This window comes from Helicoverpa armigera, chromosome 11 (assembly GCF_030705265.1).
Source record: "Helicoverpa armigera isolate CAAS_96S chromosome 11, ASM3070526v1, whole genome shotgun sequence".
Taxonomy (NCBI): Eukaryota; Metazoa; Arthropoda; class Insecta; order Lepidoptera; family Noctuidae; genus Helicoverpa; species Helicoverpa armigera.
Window position 1 is genome coordinate 7,203,286 of NC_087130.1, and position 22,828 is coordinate 7,226,113.

At 39.5% G+C, this 22,828-nt stretch overlaps 1 protein-coding gene across 1 annotated transcript in view; it reads left to right on the top strand.

The window, feature by feature from the left end:
* Window positions 1–17,657, top strand: part of LOC110379617 (zinc transporter ZIP11) — a 42,269-nt gene extending 24,612 nt beyond the window's left edge. The window contains exons 5-7 of the mRNA XM_021339354.3: window positions 925–1,023; window positions 8,699–8,857; window positions 15,147–17,657. Coding sequence (XP_021195029.1) covers window positions 925–1,023; window positions 8,699–8,857; window positions 15,147–15,225 — 337 coding nt within the window. The 3' untranslated portion in view covers window positions 15,226–17,657. The remainder of the gene's footprint in view (window positions 1–924; window positions 1,024–8,698; window positions 8,858–15,146) is intronic.
* The last annotated feature ends 5,171 nt before the right edge of the window (window positions 17,658–22,828 follow it).

Here is a 22,828-nt window from a genome sequence, read left to right on the forward strand (position 1 = left end):
TCTGCACTCCAGTGATGAAAAAGCGCGCGAAGCCGCGAACCTTTTCAGTTAATTTGTTCTGGTTTTAGAAATAATGCAATGTGACAGGATTTTTTTGTTATAATAATCATTAAATTGGCCGAGCATGGCTTCTTGAAAATTAAGACAAATATGATGAATAGGTTTTGTTGTACTTACTGGTTAATATGCGACTGGGATAGTTATTTTGCTATGAAATATGGAAAATTTGCTGTGCAGTCAGTATTAATGCTATGTATGTAGTATTTTTGTACAAGAATAAATTTAACTGTATTGCATTATAATAAAAAGAGCAATGTCATATTGATGTATCATTTCGAATTATCTGCAGTTTGAGTTTTGTTAAACATTTAGTTTATTTGTAGTGAAGTAAGTTATTTGATGTAAAAAGAATATAAATGATGAGTATTTATTGATAGGCGATTATTTATTTGATATGCAATTTATAATATCCCTTAACTTATTACTAAACCAACACTGTCATTTATATTTGTACGCAGTTTCAGGATGTCATTAAAAATAATTACTAATACGCACTTAATTGCATGATTTAAAAAACTTTTCCCTTCTTATGACGTTTCATGTAATTAATCAGTGTCTAAACATTTCAAGTCATTGATTCTAAGGAAAAGCAATAAAATAATCACATTCGCACAAGGTCGCCGCTTTATTTCTCAAACATTTTCGCAATCATCGTCGATTTCTCCCTTGAAAACGTCAAGCTTATGCCTTGTAACGGTGTCATCAGACTATTCTATTTTGCAGTTACACATTGTATGTGAATAGTTGATCTGACGGTAGGTCCGCATAAAACAATTAGCATATAGGTTACATTTTCCAGAGATATGGTACCTAAGGGGGCCACAAAAAGTGTTTATTGTAATTGAGTTTTTTGTTTGTCCACAGAAATCTGGCGCTAGGCATCGGCATCCAGAACTTCCCTGAAGGGCTGGCTGTCAGCTTGCCGCTACAAGCTGCCGGCTTCTCCGTCTGGAGAGCATTCTGGTGAGCAACATTTCGCAAATCATAACCACGACCTGTACAGCTACGCAGGTCAATGTCCCCAACCCCTAAAAGAAAAGTTAAACATATTAGGCGAGCGACGTACCACGAATACGACATTTAAACAAAGAGAATACTTTCAAATTGTCTTGACGCGATTTGCATATTTATGTAAATGTAGAAACATTTCAGTTTATACAAAAAGAACATAATTCTGATAACGCTTTCTTATTCACTGTCATGTTTCATATCTGTCGTTATACGTAGGACCACATTTCAGAGGTCACTTAGCGAATTGTCAAAGTCATGATATATGAATGTTTGACAAGATTCCACGTACTGGTTTGTGGAATAGGGTTCACATGGTGGCAGCAAGTTTGCCGGGCGGCAGTTAGAGCACGGCGCGCGGTTAGAGAATGCGCCCGCTCGTCGTTAGGCCGGATGCCAACGCAACCAGACTGGACGACCCCATTCCTGTTCAGGCTAATTCATTTAGCGACTGTTGCCGGCCCGACCAACTCGGCTCAACACGCACAGATTTTTGATGTCCCTCCGGCAACTAGAAATTTGTACACTTATGCAGATTATTTTAACCTACCACATTTTCCTTAACCTCTGTAAGTCTTAAGTAGGAAAAGCAATCTATAATATTGCTAATTACGTATAACAATCTACTTGAAAGCTGTATTATAGTAAGATTTATCCTAAAACGTTTGTCATGAAGCGAACACACTCTAAATAAATTTAAATTGTCAGAGCAAAAGGTTACTTAGGCATTGTGGTACGTGCACGCATTGTAAACGTTACCAAATAGGTAAAAGTTGTAAATAGTCGCATTCCGTCGTGTTCTCGGAACCGCTGCCCTGGCGCCGCTTCGCCGGTGCACAGCCCGCGACTAACGAGCTACGAAACACGGTAATGGATATGCCTTTGAAGAATGCTAACAAACTTTTATAAACTAACGCGGTACATAATCGTTATGCCTTTAAAGAATGCTAAAAATCTTTTATTGAGGAACGCGGAAACGGATTCGCCGTCTGCCTTCAAGAGAGATACGTTATGTTTATGACGAATTGTCTTTTCAAAGACGATTTGCTGTTCACGTTTTGTGACTTGGCAACTTGTGAACTGGTAGACTACCAACTTGTAAAGAGAGCTCATTTTGGTAACAACTGGATGATGACACTGTTAAAAAGTTGTATCAAAATGTCTGATGAAAACATCTCGGAAATGAAGGTTTCTGTTTAAAGAAATGAAGGTGGTGTGAAGACTAAAAACATCGCACTTAAAAGATCCTGAAGTCCTACGTCTCATCATTCCTTACCAGTAAATAACAGAGATTGGAAGATATGTGGCGTAAACTCAGTAAAATACAAAGTAGCACATCCAAAATGAGGAGAAAATCGGAGTCCTGTGTGGCTACTTCGTAGCTCCTTAGCTGGCAGTGGCTGTAAGAATGTGCTCGAGTGGGAATCCTGGCCGCGGAGTAGGCCGGGAATGTGCGCCGAGCGACGACCCCGGCCGGGCGCTCGTGCCGTGTACCCCAACCTTAAGACACGTTGCACGCGACCGCGGAAAATTAAACGATCATACGTTTTTACAACTAAGCATTTACTCGATGAAACGCAATTACTCTGCAATTTATAGAATTCTTGGCTGCTAATTACATCTAACTGCGCAGCTAAGCAGCGTGCTTGGTATAGAGACGCTGTCGAGTATGGTAAGATTCTATCGCCATCTATTAGAAGGGGATGATACGTCGCCTAAAAAAGTAACCTGAACATTACTTTTTTTGTATATGAGGAGGACTTTTATGGGACATGGGAGAGTAAAACTAAATCCAAGTCTACGGTTTTCCATCACTGAGGTTCTGTGAGTTTTCATGTACTCAAGAATTACTGTTCCTTTCTGAAAAGGATTACGTAGCCAACGTCACGATAAAGAACTGAAAATTGACCGTATAAGTAAACGTTAGTCAGTACACATTTGCAGACGCAGCATAAAATGTGGTGAATGTTGCTGACGTCAAACAGACATTTTTATCTATCATCGGCGGAAACAGTTGGTGAGAATTGGACACTTACGACAAACTGCTACACGAACACAAACGATATCTTCAGGAACATATAAACGAAACCGCGCTTCTTCAGGATCTCAATATATCAGAAGTAAATTATGTAAATCTAATGTTCCGAAAATATTTAACATTTGTCTCATTTGATTATTATTCGGAATCTAAAACTGATTTCAATGAAAGTGTGCATGTTAGTACGTACAGCATACGTAGAGCCGTGTACGATAGGGTCTGCGGTACGGAATTCAAGGGGCGAGGAATGCGGACTGAGCAAGAAGTGCTCTGGCCAACTCGCATGCCCGATACGGGATCGCATTTGCCACCGTTTCGTACCTATACGTTAGGCACCTTTCGAAATCGGTATTGACATTTTGAACGATCTACGGTGTCACAATCAGAATGAATTGATGGCTTGTTTTGCTTCTGCTCCTTATAAAGTTAGCATAAAAGCATTTTTTAGGAGTTACACAGCTTAACACCAGAGTTGAGACATAACAGTTTAAATTGCCTTTGTTGTCTCTTTTGATGTTGAGCAAGAAGTTGGAACAGGGTGTAACCAAAACTGTGGTTCGTAAGCCATTTAGTTGGGTAATGTTACCCAAAATATGAACGAGGGGCTAGAATCTGGTTGTCGACTTCAAAACAGTCCGATTCATTGCATGTCTGATAGATCGGAGCTAGATAAAAAGTAAAGTAAGAAATTCAAGTTTCGATTCGAGTTATCTTCTTTACAGGGCTTTCAAAAAAAATCCTGCTTCGTAGTCGTTTAGAAAGCTGTGTTGGAATAGTACCGCAGCTCATTAGCTATTCCGTACTATATCGAACAGGACTTTTCATAGTGTATCGTGGACACCAAACTATGTGAAGTGACTGAACTGTGTCACTAGCTATGTTGATGTCTGATCTATTTAGCACACAAGAACGATATAATTGTAAGATTTATTAAAACAATAATTGAGATTTAAAGAGACCTCATACAAACGTAGCTTTGCATAGTTATTAAAAAAGGCTGTCGTTTAGTCGCACCAACTTGAGGTAATTTTTTGTGGCAAGATATAAGTCTAACCAGTGTAGTGATCCATTGTTGTAGACAATGCGTCTGGTCGACATTTCTCACCGCATGCGCATATGACTCATAGTGACGTAGCAAACATCATGCTTACGCACCAAGTAGGTGCCTCATCCGTTAGAAAACCTAATCAATTAAATCACTGTTAATGGCTTACTCGGCTTTTTTCTTATTTAGACCAAATTGTTAGAGTTGAGACATTGAAAGAGACTTTGTTCATTCTTTTATCGACTTCGGTTTGTGCAATCGATATGAAATCGATTTGCAAATATCCAAAATGTTACACCGATTACATTTACCTACCTATCGAAAGTTTTCGTAAGTGCGGTCGGTGAGTAGCGGTCGGGCGCGCTGGACGGCGGCTGACCGTCGCCGGCACGGGCCCGAGTCCGCGTGTCTGGAGGCCGCTCTCGACGCAAGCGACGCTATTTGGTCAGATGGTCATTGCTAACTGGACCCGAGAAAGTCGTCTATTTCGAAATTTGAGTGTTGCGTGAGCTCGGTGTGCGATGTGTCGCTGCGGTGCCGTGGAGTCTGGTGCGTTGCGCGGCAAGCGGACGGCGGCGCGCTGTCTGCGCGTTCTTCCGGACCGCACCCGTCCGACCAGTCGCAGCGCACCGCCCGCTGCCCGCCTCGGGCGATCGGCCTTCACAGTTAAATAATTAAATCGAGAGAGCGACGCCGACCACTGGCACCGGCGCGGCCGCTGCGGGCCCCGAAGAAGTCGTCGCGGAAGGCGCTGCCAGCCTTGGTGGCGCTGTTCTGCGCAATCGAGGCCGGTTTGTCGGCCGCATATTGCGTTGTTGCCGCGCCTAATCTTCTCGAACACCTTCCTGAATACCTCCGACACCAATGTTTTAACTTTAACGATGACATCGTACCCATCATGACTAATATGGCCTTAACATGGAGGAATGCGGTGATGCTCAATTGTATAGGGCGAACACGTTAGAGACGGCCATAGTTTTTTCAAAGTGCCATAAAATTAAAAATATTTATTTCATGTACAAGTCTTTGTTTCTATAATAATCAGCAATCCTAATAAACAACTAATAACTATATTTTTTTATACGGAAAACGACTCAATGAATAGAGAAGCAGTTGGCCATCCCTCCCGCCATAACTGGGAGACTTGCCATAGTAGAATGGAATACATGCTTCGTTCCTTGTTGTCCTAAGGGCGGTACAGAATATTTAGTTAACATTTAACAAAGTAACCGCTAATGATATTAAACCAAACACATTTTTATACTAAACACCAAAAACTCATAAGAATAACATAAAAGTCGTATGCTGCTTCCGAGCACTGCACGAAGCGAACCAATTGTAATTCAACACTAAATAATGATCAGTAGGTACTGACAAAAAGGTTTCGATAAGCCATCTCTCCCATACGGTCGTCTCTAACGGCTTTACCCTGGCTACTACATAATTGCCATACGCACGGGAATTTAGCTTTGCAATGCCGTTGACTTCCTTGTACTTATATAGCAACAGCAGTGACCGCTGAAAACTTCGTAATCTATAAAAAATAAATGGAACCTCAATCGTCGAAAAGAAGAAATATCTTGAATATCAATGTTATCGAGTGACCAACTAACTCTTACCGCATCATATTTTGTAGTAGGTAGGTGTTCATACGTAACATACCTGTCTTCAAAGCCCACATACTTTGCCTAAATAAATGAGTCCCAAGACTTTCAGAACTGACTTTTATAAACATTCTGTCTTCACTCATTATAAATATGAAAAATATTATGTAAAAGCAATATTTTACCCACGCCACCAAAAAATCACTGCCAAGTACCATTATAAACAATGGACAATTTCGTAAAAATGTACAAAGTATGTCTTTTATTCGTGAGCTTTTATTTAAATTCAACGTAGTTATTGAGTGACGGGTATCCTGTTTTATGGCTCGGCGGCGGCTCAACAGTCGGCGATTCTGCGAATCAGTGGATATTGTCGCAAATTGCCGCTTTCGCCACCCGCTGAATAATGCATGCGATAACATAACATCACGTCGCGCACCCGCCGCGCCGCCGCAGCGCGCTCGCCGCCCAGCGCCGCCCCGCACACCGCCACTCCATCAAACTCGTTCCTCGTCGCATTCCGCCTAGCGCTGCCACTACACGACTCGTTATCTAATGCAAATTAAACTTCCCTATGTGCGTGTTATCATATCCTTACACAACCAGCCAAACTTTCAAATGTTCAAGCATTTCTTTTTGAGCTACTTTCTATTCAGCCGTGAATGGTTTTCTGCTAAAGTTCCAATTCATGGTCAAACAGAGACGGATAAACTTTCAATATCTAGGCGGTGCCCAAAAGAGTAGCAGAGCCTGTTCGGTTTAATATCGCAGGGCGTACCCGTGTAAGAAAGCAGCGAGTTGTCGGTTGGCGAGGTAGGCATCGCTGGCAGGCAGATATAGGCTGGTCGTCGTGTGGGGTGGCCCTGGCGGCGTTTCCCACAGCAGCGGCTCCTCGACCAGTTCGTCGGAATGTGGTCGCGGCACTGGCCCGCACTTTCACCAAAACAATTCGTTAGCGGCCTCTTTCGGCATCGCACCGCGCGCTTGCCTCTACCCCTCCACCCCGCTACCCCGCCACCCGCACACGTGAAAATTAACAACTTACTGATACATGACGTCGTGATCAGTATTTTGAATACGGCCCTTTGCAGTTCCGGCTCCCTAGATACGACATTACGATAAAGTAGTTTGCTACGTTACCTACTAGGTACATAGACATGTAGACATATTAGGCTTGGAGGTGGATGCTTTCCAATATACGATGCTTTCAGTCTGAAAGATCTTCAACACCTGATTTCGAAGTTCGATAGTTTTAGTATTTTATAGCATTTCTAAACATTTGAGTGTTTGTTAGGTTCCTGAAACTAGCCCCACTTTTACATGGACGTTTACTTCAGAACATACTGAAAGTCTGATACTTAGTCGATATTCTCGACATTTATGCTTATTTGAGTTAGTTTTCCATTGAAAGCTTTTTTCAGGAGATTCCGTTTTAGACTCCAATCTATTAGATACGAGATCTTTGAATGTGTTTATGTTTAAAAAGTGATCGATACGATTAAATTATTGAAATTGCAAGCATTCATCGAAAGTATGCAAAGCTCACGTTATTGCTTTGAACAAAAACGTGACGCGGCTCTGCAGCGGCATATGAGCGAATTCCTTAGAAGTTACCTTGGCTCTTAATTTGCAACAAACAATGAAATACATCTTAGACAATAAAAAACGAGAAAGGTGACATACCTGAAAGTATTTGTATCCTGAACAAAATTATACCGTAGATGTATGATTTGTAGGTGGCGATATTACCTATGTTCAGAAAGCAAGTTTCAGTCGATCGTTCATAAGGTCGTCCATCTAGTTACATGTTTCGTTTAATAACGAATTAATTGATATTATAAAAGAATGCGCGTTGAGACGCGCCGACAGGATGTTGAGAAAGTTGAAATGAGAGCTTACAATCTAACCGTCAAGAATGCATCAGATGGAGCAAAGCGTACACGATTCCGACCCGATTCTGTACTAAGTATGAACGTTTGATTCAAAACGTCTTTTGGAAATTCCATCGGTTTTATATACTCTGTATGCTTTTAGAGCAGCCTATGGCTTTGATAGTGACTGAAATTACTGTTTAGTTGTACCAACAGGGAGACTAATGTTAGTAAATTAATCACATTGAACTGAAATAGTTGGAAAAGCAATCGGAAAATATTTTATTATCCATCAATTACAAATAAATCGTCGAAACAACTCATAATTCTTACACAAGCGCACATGCGCCCATGCATTGAAAATCATTGTAGGTGAAAATTGTTCACGTAGACTTGGAACGCATCCTAAACTGTATAACAATCAATTTTCCTAGTTGACGGCGCCTCGCTTCGCATCGCGGGCTTTCATTTCCCGTTGTCATGTCAACCTATCGAGCCGGGCCCGCCCTAATGTTAGGGATGGCTCTGGTTCTAGCTGGCTACACCTAGCTTTAACAGTTACAACTAGGCTTCGGCTTTGAGCCGTAACCTATCATTGGCGAGCATTTAGTACTTACTTAGCATTTAGTAGAGCGCAGCCAGTCAAAGGTGATAGAAAAATATGATGGATTGTTGTACCTTGTTTACTCGTGATTTACTTTGCTATGTATTCAGTTTTGTTTTGGAATAGATACTTGTATGCTTCCTTACTGCAAACTTTTTTTTAATAGTTCTGTATTCATTAGATATAATTCCACAGCAACTCCCGCCCAGAACGGCACGGTTCTTAAATTAAATCAATATTGTGGAGGAAAAGTATATTGCATTAACTAAATTGTTTTCTATTACAAAATCGGGCGTCCCCTCCCCTTACAATAATTTAACTTATACTGGATTGTCATAAAACTTATTTCCCATATTGTCCGTAGGTAATTAGACTTGCGATACAATTAAGTAGTATCGACACATGTTTTTACCAACTTTACCGATGTACACGTACATAATTTCAGCATACTATATTTTTGTCATACAGGTACGGCCAGCTCTCCGGCATGGTGGAGCCGGTGTTCGGCGTGCTGGGTGCCGTTGCCGTGGCCGCGGCACAGCCGGCACTGCCGTATGCCCTCGCCTTCGCCGCTGGTGCCATGATATACGTCGTGGCGGACGACATCATACCAGAAGCTAATGCATCGTGAGTGACTTTTTATTACTTTAACTAGCTTCTGTCAGCAGTTTCACGTTTCACCCACGTCCCGTGGAAACTTCTGCACGAACCCGAATAAAAAGTAACCTAAAGCCTTCCTTGATAAATACATAAGTGCAATGATAATAATTGGTCTCTCCATTCATCGCGTTCGGTAGTATGGTATGTACGGTAGACCGCACATCAGTGGTAACTGTCATGCACCTTAACTCAATAGTAATAAGTACGATTTTCCTATAAAACTGTTACCACTGACCTGAAGTTGACTGTACATTCGTATGAAAAGAAACTTCATTCCCTTAAATGCTGCATCTGTATCAATTAGGACGACTGACGAAGAACCCTAATGGTGACAATTCGGTGGTAGGCCATTCTCAGCAACATGTACCACCTAACACAATACAACCAGAAACCCACTGGAACCCCACACAAAAGAACAAAACCTGTATTAAATAATTTGCCAAACTACCAACTTCTTTGAAATCCGAATAAAACCTCAGACTAGACGTTCATAATGATTAGCACAGATAATGTGCGATCTCAGTGTTTCCCCTCCAGTTGCCGAATTAAAGGATTTGTCCTTGAAGATGACCCAAAAAGATTTTGAGTACGAGTCCACCTTTGTTGTAGACCCTTGTGAGACAGCCGCTGCCCCCTAACCTGAGCTTAGGATAATAACGCTTTTTATTTGGCATCTCTTTACTATTCATGTTCAAATATTCTGATCGAAATCACACATATACTTCTAATGGATTGTTCTGTGGATGGAGGTTAAACAAATGATACTTTTGTGTTTTGTGTCCGCAATACGCCCTTTGGCAGTTTTTCTGAGTCAAGCATTTTGTCAAGTCTATCCTGCATTTATTGCCGATACATTCCAAAAATGTGTGCGCCTCTCTTTTAAAAGCAACGAAATGCATAATTTTCTTCGGGTTAGTCATAAATCGATATAACGCGAGTGTCTGTCGACATTGTTGTGCTGAACATAAGAGACTTAATTTAGTTTGAGAACTTCCTACATAAGGACGGAATACATACACATGGGTGGCGTTATACATATCGATATAAAACTACAGTATTGAATCTCCGGGCTCTTGACATAATTGGAGTGACGAGGGTCGTCTGTGTTTGATTGTTCTGATTCATGTCAGTATTTCGGCCGATATAGATTGTTAACCGTCAACATGTAGAGGTTCGGTGGGGTGCGAGCGAAGAACATGCTTCCCCTTAGCGACAGCATTGTTGCCCATCTAAGTATTGTTGCAGACCGGTCGCGACTCCCTTCCGGACTAGCCTGTCTGTCGAGGCCCGTTATTGACTAATTGTTTAGTCCTGGGACCAAGCAACAACAGCTTTCAAAGCGTGGTAACCGCGTACAACGTTGTGTATGAATACAAGTTCTTTTATACAACGAGTTCGGGCTAGAAGGAAGTGTAGCGACAATTGTAAAATTTTGACAATAATCTTAACTGTTTACCCCAACGAGGAAACGCTTGAAGATGAAAGACAGATACAGATGCCAATAGGCTTTCGATAAAGTCGTGTGATTTTAATGAACGCTGGCTATTGTCGCTCGCCTTATTATGTCTGCGGTCTGCTGAATACACTGTCTCGACGTCTAGACGTACAATTTACAAATACATAATGATGAGAGCTTACTAAAGATATTTTAATAAAAGCTTTCAACGGATCTCGCGATTCTCATACGAAGTTTCAGATCCTTGATGAAACGTGGGATAATGAAGTATATTATGATCGTTAAGACAAATTAAATTCAAGAAATCTAGCAAATTGTGTGGCCTGGATTGTCTGTAATTTATAAAGATTGACATAAGTAAGTACCGAATTGATTCGTTATTTGTTTATTTGTTACACTCTGGAGAACTTACAGCTTAAACTAACTAAAAATAGAAGCCAACCTAAACTACGGAAAGCCAATTACAAGTCCTCACGTATAGCAACAGACTTACAATTAAGAAGTGAGCATATCAATATTTACACAGTCATTACAGCTTATTAAACAAGTTAATTGCAAGGATCAATTAGTATTAACTAGAAACCTTTAGTTAACAAGCAAAAAGTACTAAATAATAAAAATATTATAAACATTTCTAAAAACTAGGGAAACAATCAAAATGCTACTTAAAAAACTTTAGGCTAATGCGTCTTCTGGCCGACGCCACGCTAGTCGTAAAGGGATCAAAGTCATACTGCTTACATATATTGTTGAACTGTCTACCCGCTCGTATAATAAAACTATTCTGTCTGTAATTTGTTGATGCTAGAGGCACACGTAGGGGTGGGTTATTGCGGAATAATTTTTGCGGTTATACTTAACATTAGAAATTATTGACTGTTTATTGTTCTTAAAAAACGCTTTAAGAGGTTTTATATCCATAATAAAAGTCAGACCAATACTCTTGCACTGGAAATGTCAAATAACGGAAATAAATAATAAATAAGTGTGTAGAGAGCGTGCGCGCGCGCAGCACCTGACACTCCCCCGCGAAGCACGCGCGCGCATCTCTCAGCCTGATTAGCATTGTCGTAGAAGATGACAACTGTTTGCTCGCCACGAGTGCTCTTCCGAGCCTCTTGTCCACGGAGAATGCTTTGACCAAATCATATTTATAGCACGTATACGAATGTACTGTCATTTCCCTTTTTTTACGCAGTTCTATTTGAAACGTGTTATACCTATGTAGGTACTTATCTACCTGTTCCTGAAAACTCGACATAAAAACATGAGGTAGACTTTGAAGTTTTCTTTCATGTCTCTTATGTTTTTGTCCTAAAATATCATATCAACAACAGTTATCCAATAAACTGAAAGAGGGGTGCAGGCGATGCAGCAATAGTTTTCAGCCTTGAAAATTCAGTTTTTCAGTCAGACCGCAGCGAAAAGAAAACGCGTTCATCTTGCGCGATGAACTGTAGAACCTTTGAATACAGTGTGCAGTATACCAGCCTGCAATAATAGCAAGTGAGACAATAGCGTTTTGCATTGCAAGCGGCACGTGAAGTGTAATCGCAGCGACGGGCGTCGGGACGCAAATACCCTTTCCCGAAATAGCGGCGCGCCGTCTAACACCCCGGACGCGCGGCCGACGCGACAACATAGCCCGAAGTTTATTGCCTACCAACATGTCCCACTATTTGTTACTCCACAATATAAAATTTAAATTACGACTAAATCGCCAGACGACACAATTTTTCATGAGTCCACTCGTAATTTGTTATAGTGCATATGAAAGTGTTGCTTTTGATTTACTGCTTGTTCGCAAGTCGGGTGAGTCGAAAGTAACGCAATTTCTTTACTGTTAGTTTTAGCAGAGACAGGACTGTTTACGCAGTTGAATGTCAGAATGTTATTTTCGAGGGTGTGATGTTTAAACATTTTGCTGATATTGAAGGATTCGATTGAATTCGATCGCTCTGATTGATGCTCTTATGGTCGCCATTTGCCTTAAAGACGTCGAAGGCAAAATAAATAAGCAACTAACATACTAAGAGATGACATCAAGAACTGCTGAAATTATCCTACAAAGATTTTCCAATAAATTAGTTTTCAGTACTGTGTCACAGTAACACAGTTGAACAAAAAAACCAGTGCTAACTAGATAAAACTGCTTCGACAGACAGAACGGTATTAAAGCTATTATAATGAGTCGGTTCGCTGTCGTGAGTTCCCAATACAATAGACAATCCTTTTGAAAGACATAGGTACTTCTAAGAAATTATGGCTATGTATATTTTAGAGAAATGAAAAATGACAACTTTATTCGCGAAAATTACTAGTGTACTCGTGTAAATCGAGCTAGAAACCTTTTACGAAGGCTTTCAACGTTCGATAAGTATTATTGTTTTTATTTCAATGTCTTCTTTAAACGAATAACTTTTAATTTAGTAAAAGATCATCTGTTGTCTGTTTAAACTGAAAGATAATAACATCTGATTCGTTCTTGGTCTTAAAATAATATCGTAGACAATTCCGCATGTAACATAGCGTAGACGTGTTGATAGAGGTCGTCTGCGTGGTGGCGGAGGATGCGGCGTCGCGTCTATTTGCACCGGGCGGGCGGCGCGCTCAGGGCGGCCGGCGCAGCCTCGCGCATTATGAAGTAAATTCGGTGCGCCGCCGCCATGCGTGGGCTTGTCACCGTCTCGCCACTGTCAATAACAATAAATATAAGAAATAACGCGTTTGTTGCCGGGATAAAGTCGGTGACGACGCTCTAGTTTGTCTATGCGCTGACGTCACTGTCTGGGAATCCAGTGCGCTGCCGTCCGACACTCCCTGACCTACCTCCAGACATCGCGCCGCATATACCCCGTGTGTGACAACTGCACCATCGATATGACCTCCCCATTCAAGTTTTCACATTCAAATTGCCGCATCTTCATTTTTTCGGTCGAAAACCGACGCAGGATTTGGCTTTATCTATATTAACACTGTGTTATGACTATTAAAAGGACAAGTCCATTTCAAAAATAGATGTAGCCCTACCTAACGCAAAACATATATTCTTGATCGACCGAATATTGTCGGAATATTGCTCGGAGGATGATGATGATGACCGAATATTGTAATGATCGCTCCTCAGTTATAAAAACACTCTTAGAAGTCTCTACGATGCATTCAGAATTGATATAGCGCAAGAAAACCCTGGAATGTTGGTTTTCAGATAATTCCACTCATCATTTACATACTCCACTAATAAAGCTGATTGCGTATTCAGGCGTGCGTGCAATGCTTAATTATTTAATGACAATATACATTCCGACGATAGCACTTGATTAGTTTTCACGTCAGCTTCGGGTTTCTGTTGAAAATTCCTCAATTTTTGGGCGTGATGTCAGCCGCGGTTTTTAGGTGCTTGTCATGTGTCCAGTCGGGGTTCCCCACGGCACGTGAGCGGAATGTGCGCCGAGCTGTCATACTCGTTAGCATTGCATACTCCGGCGGTACTCCTCGTCACGAGCCGGATGTCTCAACTACAGACTGCCAAACGAATCTGTTGTGCACATTGGGCAATTCTCTCTTGCAACGACCCTTGTATTCCCTATTAGGTAATACAACGATTGGGTACAGTGTTACGATGGGAATTACCCACCTTACCTAAGGTGCTGTTAATATTCTTACTTGGCATTAGGTCACCTACAAACATTGATAAACAGACGCTACTAGAATATTATGAATTAAAAATGAACGTCCTGAGCTAGCGCATCAAGCAAAACAACATTGAGGCAAAATATATCCGAAATATACAGATATAAACTAAATGATTGAATTACGTATACTGAGTTACATCATGCATACTTCTTCTGTTTTGCATAACGTAGGTACCTATCTAATACCTCGGTTTCATACTAAATCAGTCTATTTCGATTGGGAAATTTGTATTCCGCGAAACTTAAGAAACTTGTGAATATTAAAGATGAACATGTATAACATTATTCGTTCCTAGATTATTAATAAGGCGCGGTGTAAAGTTTAAAGAGAGTTCAATTTTCCAATAAATTGTGTATGTACACACCGTGGTATGGCACCTAAGTACTAGGAATCGTTTTAATGTAATGGCCCGTAATTCCAGTTAGCGTATTCCGGCCGGCGGGTTCTGTAAATCCGAGTGCGTGAGACGCAAGCGCCATCGGCGGCCTTTCCGATATCGTAATTTTGCTACCTATTTGATATTCAAATATCGTTTACTCGTTATTTCTCAATGGCCGGCATTGTATGACGACAGAATTTTATAACGGACCCCTATATGTTATTATGTACATACCATTATGTATATCACAGTCAAAGTGCGTCAGTAAACGTATTACTGCCTCCTTAACACGAGCCATACATTTTAATGTGTTTATGATGTGTCCGTTTACATTGTAATATAAGTTTCCGGCTGTCCAAATCAACAGCTACGAGCCTTCACGTTTTGGTAATCCGTAATCTGGAAGCAGGGAATCGCGAATGGAAAATTTAATTAGCAATAACTTAATTCAGCAAATAATAAATATGTCGTGTTGCAATACTCGCAACTGCGGGAATGGAAATAACAATATGTATTTAACTCTTGACGTTTATTGCCCTTTCAAATATAGCCTTTTGCCACAGCCTTCTTTAGTATGACTCATAATTCTGTAATCTTAGATTTTATATGATCAGCATAAGGTTAAAACTTCACAGCAGAACGATGATGTATGAAGGTCAAAGGTCCAATTTTATGACAAAACGTCTTACCTTTAGCTCGTTAGTAAGCCTGTGGTTTGTTCTCAGTGGTAACGGCAAGCTGGCGACCTGGGGCTGCATCATCGGCTTCGTGGTCATGATGTGCCTGGACGTGGGGCTCGGCTAATCGCGCCCCGTCCTCTCACGCCGTGCCTTCGTCACCCGACTTCATGCTGACTAGTATTAACGAAATGAGGTATCCCTTCTAAGTTAAGATGTAGATATTTTTGTATTAACTCAAATGTGCTCATCAGCGTTCGATTTTGGATACATAATAGGAATGTATTTATTATCACATGTGTCAATTGACTGAAAAATTATATAATCACAAAATGTGTTCTTAAAACAATCAAATCAAAACTTTGAAATCGGAATGTTTCAATAATTTAATTGCATAATGAAGCGATCTCAAGTTTTAGCCGGTCATTAAAAGGTTAAGAATCCATTGGTCGAAATAGTTGCGCGGCACAGACTACAGGCTAGTGTGTACGTGTCTCAGATTTTGTACGTTTTCTATAATTGGTTGTATTACGGACACTGGACAAACGCCGATGATACTTAATAAACTATGCCTTGTATATTAGAAGGAAAGTCTCCGTGTAAATGTTGTTCTATTGATGACGTGAATGTCAATTGTATCCAAAATCATTTGTATACATTATTATACAGATTATAAGTGAAATTTTTAGGCTTAGATACTTATGTCGACTCCCGAACTTAGTAATACGTTACTAATTAATTATTATTGAGTAAAGATTTTAAATGTGGATCATTCCTACTTACCTTCCTACGTACTATATATCCAAATGTTTTAAATTAACTTTTGTTCAGCAACTTCTATATCAGAATCGATATGAACCTTTATCTCAACTTTGAAATAAGAAAAAAGATGTGTAATATATTTGTGGCAATGTTTATTTACTAAAAGGTGGAATTCGTTGTAAATATGTAAAGTGTATGATATATAGTGGTGCATGTGCATAGTTTCTTCTCGAAGCAGCTACTGAATGTTATGAACAAACCTTGTAAGTCGAATCCATTGGTTAGAAGTTTCACAGGTGAATATTTCTTTTGAAATATACAATATATAATCATAATCTCTGTATGTATTAAAATAATATTTACTTAACGAAATACAATTCCTGTATTCACATCGGTTGTCAAATGTATATTTTGACAACTGTAAATACCAGAGTGTGTCTAGCAGAATTTAGAATCATCGATCTTGTCTCGAACTTACCAATTAGATAAATCCGTATGTAGCTAGCTACATAACATTGTATTCAGCAAATATATAAAAAATAACTGAAAGTTGACTTCTGTTCGTTTATTTTCCCGATACATACACAATATATTCATGGACCTACGCCGCTCTTATTAGATTAATGGTCTGTTCAAAATAACTGAGAACGTATAAGTAATACATAGGTACATACATTTATGATTAAATAAATGAAAGCTTTATCCCACGCTAGGTGGTCAAATATATAATTCCAAAAATGATATTAACGTGTTATATATCAAAGTATTGTTTAAGTATCTGTAAGATATTTGTGGTATTCCGGTTATTTTGGTTAGCGTAGATAAATTTATTGAGTAGTTACGAATTCCACCTGCTCCTGCGCCCGGGTGTTGTCGCACTATTTATTAGTTTCACTTTAATTTAGTCACATTTTACTGCGATTACATTATTCAGGAGTATTTTATTGATTGTAAGCCAACGTTTTAAGGCCTGTGCATGTCAGCTAGTCGCCGGCGCAGTAACGCGAACGCATAACTATGCATGTTCCCAGTTAAGTCAATTAAGTCAATGATTTCACTGTTCAAAATAGCTGTGACAGACCTTTCTATTCACAGAACTTAACAATTCCTTAAACTATGTCTGTGCGGGATTCTTCGAAAACAACGCTTGTTTTATGAACCAGCTAGACGATTGCATTCCAGATACGATTTCGTAAAACTATCCGAATGGACGGTGACAGACACAGGCCTTATTTGAAATTTTAATGATACCTATAGTATAAAAATAAAAGACAATATGAATTTATTATAAGACATGAAAAAGCCTAATTTATATTCAGAATTTGAAATTGTACATAACACCACATTTTACAGAACTAGATAAATAGTGAGGGGTGAGCTCCTCTGGTTTTGTTCGAAGATAATTTACACTTTAAATTATTCAAACGCGTAGTATAAATATGTAAAAATTCATACTAAACTCTTGAACAATCATAACTGTAAATTAGCCTTCAATCAAAATATGCACGCACTTTTTATATTTAGCTATGACGGAGCTCAGTACCTTAGGGCATGTAATTAGGCCATAGATTATTCCAAAAAAAGATTATGAATTTTTGAATTATTTTTAGATTTTAATTACTGAATTTATATTTATGTGCTTCCAAAGTATACGTAGTTTTTATGTGAATTTAAAGTGTTTATTTTGCATTTATTCATTCATCGTCAGGTTACCTTGTCACAATAGCACAATTTGAGACCGAATTCATTGTTACTTAAGATTACTTTTGTTTTTATATAATACAAAATGCAGTGTCATTGTGTGGTCTTATTTGAAAACCTCCTCTCTTTTCCATTGGTTACCAGTCGAGTTAAAGGGGTTTTATACCCTTTTGATTTCAAAATTTCAATTATCTTAAGAGTTTTTTTTAGCTATTTAACTAACGAATGTATTCATTTGCGGTAATTCTATTTATGTGCCTACTGAAACGTAAAAGTTTTTCGTAAAATTTTCTAATTATTCAAAATATATCAAAAATGCCTTTTTGAATTCAGATTGGGCATGGTTCCAGATGAACGAAATTGAAATTGATATCCCATAATTCTCAACCTTTTGTTAGATGGAAAACCCTTCGACGTAAGTAAGTTTTCTTCTGACCCTTAATACCTAACTATTAAACTCTAAATTACATAACTTAAAAAACACCATCATTATCCGAACATGTATGAACCACGGACGGAATGTGATTTTACCTCGTAACAAAAGTTTTCCTTATCGAGTGTATTTAAATGGAACGGGACCGATAAACGGGGCCCGGCTGGGTCGTTAATAAACCTGGCTGTAGATATGTACCAGCGACACTTCCTCTTGTATTTGCTGTCACATGTCAAGTGGATAATGTTGGGAAGAATCTAGTTTAAGCCCGACTACTTCGGTCAAAGGGGTGACTGAAACAGGTAATATCCATAGTGCCTGCTAGGCTCTTCAAAAAACCATAAGCGGTTTTCATGTCTTCGTGAATCCTAAAAAGGACTATGAATAATTTGCAGACTTCGTCAGCGACCATTCTGTTCAATCATTTCGTTTCAATGAAGATTCCCTTCATGAGGAACAAAAACTACACGGCCCTCTACATACTTTCTGAAGAACTTAAACTACATACATAACCGCAAAATTTTGATTTATTGAAATTATATAAATTGAACAGACTGGGCTTGGCAGCATCCTCGGATAAAGACATATTCCAGTCAGTCACGGGACCTCAAAAACTAAAACTGCCGATACCAATATTATAAAGAGGAATTTTTGCTTTGCATCATAATACTGAACCTACTGAGAAGATTTGAAAATTGATTTAGTGTTGGGAAGCTGCACTCCCCCGCGCGCTCAGTATATTTTTCATCTGGCTAGGGGAAATAGTTTCCAAAGGGCGCGGCTGAAACCGCAAGAAACAACGAGTCAATAATACATCAAGTTACACGTGGTACGTGCACAAAGCTCTTTTGAAGAGCTTGAGATAACAACACGAGTGAGAGAAGGAATTCGCTCGTCATTATCGCAGTTACGTAAACGCATCACGATACAACCACCTAATTAAGGCGAATTTCAACATTTTTGTTTGAGTTTAAAATAAACTACTTTTACGGATTTTGTCGCAGTTCTTCTTCTTCTTCTTTCGTGTTGATGACATGTCATATATTAAGACTACCCTATGTCAGCCCAATACACCGCCACAGAGAGAGCACGGTTATATTTATTTTATTGAATCCCGAAGTTTCGATTTCAATAGAGAAGATGGCTGAAGCACACCACCTGCTCGGCAGCCCATCATAGAAACTATTAAATCCAAATCCAAGCCTAAATCTGCTTGACCTAAGGATACAGTGAGCTCGTTCTGCGTATATTGGATTGTCAATAATAATCAACAAAATGTAGGGTAGCTGTATGTAACTAAAATGTCAAGACGACCAACACCTTAGTCTGCCCGTGACCATGGATACTGTAAAGTGATCCGAAACGTCGAAATTAAATAATATTAATGTAACCGCGAAAAAACAAACTACATTTTTGTTTAAGTTTTCGACACCTGTATGGAGCATCGATAAGAGCCATCATTGGTAAGTAGGTATTCGTTTAATAGTAATAATTAATAACTGACATTAAACTTCACTGAGCATATCCGTTTGCTACTTTGATTGTCTTCGGCTGTGCTAGACATAAGAATGTAGGTATGTAGAAGAATCAAGCGCTCAGCAAATAAACCGGTAAAATTATTTACTTTGAAACTTTATAGAAATCAATTAAATCCATAAATAAAGGCTTGCAACTCGAAAATGGACCATTATGATCTTAATATTATAGGGGACGGTCAGAGAAATCGTTCACAAAGATTTTACAGTTGCTGTTGGTTTTAAGTTGAAGACACGACTTGGAAGAACAACAGAAATTCTGGCACATGTGACTAGGTGATAGAAACAATAAACAATTGAAAATCTAATTGAATTGTTTGGGACGATGAACTTTTCAGTACGCAACAATGTTGCACCGGTTCAGTGGAAAGACTGGCGTGAGTCAAGATATTATCGACTTTATTTCTAAGAGCGCAAAGTTGAGTGGTTTTTAGCAAGTCAACCCGGGTTTGCTTATTGTGCCTTTAACTTATTTTATTTTACACATCTTTGCAATATTTGTACTGTTTGTTTTACTAGGATAGTTTTTGATTTTTATTGTAAATATGTATTGTAAATATCTGTGTAAATAAATGCATTTTGTATACGTGTCAAATAATTTTTGTAACGTTCGTAATGCAACTTAAACTTTACCGAAGGATGCCAACTTGTATCGAAATTCGTGTGAAACGCGTTCATTCATAAATGCATCCTTTTCATTCTACCGTCATTTTATTTTGCTGCTCATAAACTTTCTATGCTCAATCCTTCTCCGTGTGAGAGGAGGCCTGTGCCCAGCAGTGGGACGATAAATAGGCTGTAACTATAACTATAAACTTTCACAATTATCAGTTAACAGAATAAAGGAAGATAAAAGTGAGTTTTTTTCTCTCTCAAGATAACACTGTTTACATTTTGAGATAGAAAGAATGATGTTATTTCAGTAGTTTTGACTGTGGGTGGCTAGCCCGCACTCGCTAGGGCTGAAATCTTAGGACTACTTTGCGTCTTCGATTTTAAACAACCCCGTTTTAAGATTAACCGTGCCAAGGGGATCTTTACTTACTTCTGTCTGTGGTATTGCCTGAAATTCTGCAAAAAAAAGCATTGCAAGATAATGGTCCACCTACACCATCCCCCTCTTTACAAATAGGTATTATTTGTTAACCTACCGTTTGCCTACTTATTCATCAGTGTAAGAACTTTTGTCCCTATACACAAACTTATATTTTATTATTTTGGTTAAACGTGTTTTAATACTGTATAGTTAGAACAGCACAGTGGGCCGAGTCAACCTTACTGTTTTATTGGATATTTTATCAGTGTTCCGAGAATCGAGTAATCTATAACAGGAAACAACATTACTGAGACCGTTCTCATGTGACGACTTCATTTATTTAGCTTTAACTACTTCAAATAAGATCTATTTCAATATTTTGTTTGGGATTTTGTTGATGTTATTCGGATTTATTCATATTTTTGTCTCGATTTTACACTTAACTGGACTTTTTGGCCACAAAAAGGTAGGCAAAGTTTTATGCGAAAAGTGTAGGTAGTCTAAACAAACATCAGTAACTTAGCTTTTATGAAGTTATTCAAAGTAGTCTCAAGACAACAATAACGCAGTTTTTGGTTCGTAAAAAGAATGCAGAACCAATCCATTAGAAGCAATTTGCAGACACTACTCTTGAAAAAGTATATCGTATTAACAATTTATTACTTTCAGTTAATGAAGGAGTTAGTGAAGGGCTGAAATGTGATTTGCAAAACAACAGGACAAATCAAGTTTGCCAAGTATTTTTTAAATCAGTTACTTACTGAAAAAACAAACCACCATGCTACCAAAGTTTGATAACCAAGTCATTATAAGTAAAAAGTAAACAATCCGAAGAAGCTCATCAACAAAAAGAAAGTAACGGAACATGAACTTAACGAATAGCTCTAAAACAAACTTTATCAAGTTTATCGTACGTGAAGCGATAACTGAAGTCCGTACGCTTCAGGCGCGGGACGTCGGCTACGCATTAGAAAAATCGCTCAAAGGGCGCGCGGCGCTACGCGGTCGTCGACCCCTCCGCGCGCACCCAAACACCCGAATACTTGCGCGTACGCAGCTCCTCTCTCCGCCGCCACCGATAAAACCCTCTGAATGGAATCCGAGGCATGCCTACATGTGGCTCAGCACCGGCCAGGCACGCGCGCTCACGCATTTGTTTTGGAGGATCACGCCCGCATCATGCTGCTTCTACCGACTCAATACACACATGCATCTTCCCCCTTCAATTTACAAATAATGCAACTCTAAATTAGTATTAATAAAATGAGTTACGGATTTTTAGTGATTTTTCTGCACTCTTATCTGTCTCGATACCTAAAAATTTTACATTTCATCCCTAGGTAAATATTTTCGTAATTACCAAAATTGCAATTATCTTACAGGTCATACATCATATCATATCTACCTAATAAATAGGTATTCCACATTTAAATTCAAAACACTTTCTCAAACATCAAACTAGAGCAATTCAAATATGCATGTAAGAGCGCGCACTGCGAGATGGTACGGAAACATTGATGGGCGATGTAACGTGAAGAAGCCCATTAAAGTGATTTCCATTCATTTGTTGACAATGTATGGTGGTGGCGGTCAGAGGGCGCGGCGGCGCGGGGTGCCGCGTGCAGTCAGCGACGCGCGCCCGCGCCCCGCGCACGCTGCACGCTGCACCGCGGGCCTATGCACCGCGCACGCGTTCTACACCCGTTTAAATCCCGACCAACTTCACGCAACCACCATTCTAACTAAATTCACCCTTACGTAGTGCGGGATAGAGGTGAGCGCGGCCGCACCGCGCGAGACTGCCTCGCCACAGCGCCAGCGCCACCATCGATCACTAGGTTCCCTGCACTCAGCGATCGATGGACTATTACAGCTTTGTTTACGTACCGTCGCCTGCGCATAAACACGTAAGTTATGCATGTGTTACATGTCCCGTGTGTGCATTTCACAATGCGCTCTATTCGATGCGTGACTTGTTTGTTTGTTTACATACTGCGTCGCGTCGCTCCACGTCACATCAGTTCTTGTCTTCACTTATATTTGGTGTTCAATTTTAAGTGTGGTCAGGATTCTTATGCTAGTCTGTTTTGGGATCAATTAAACGTTAGTTGCTTCATTAAAATTAAATCAAAAACCGTTAACATAATGAATACACGCGGTGCAATGTTCGTTCGATATTGGACCTTGTGTGTTGGGATGAAGGTCGTATTTCGAGTTGGTCGGCTGTGCGAGTGAACCGCAATTTGCGTTGCAGTCGTCGTCG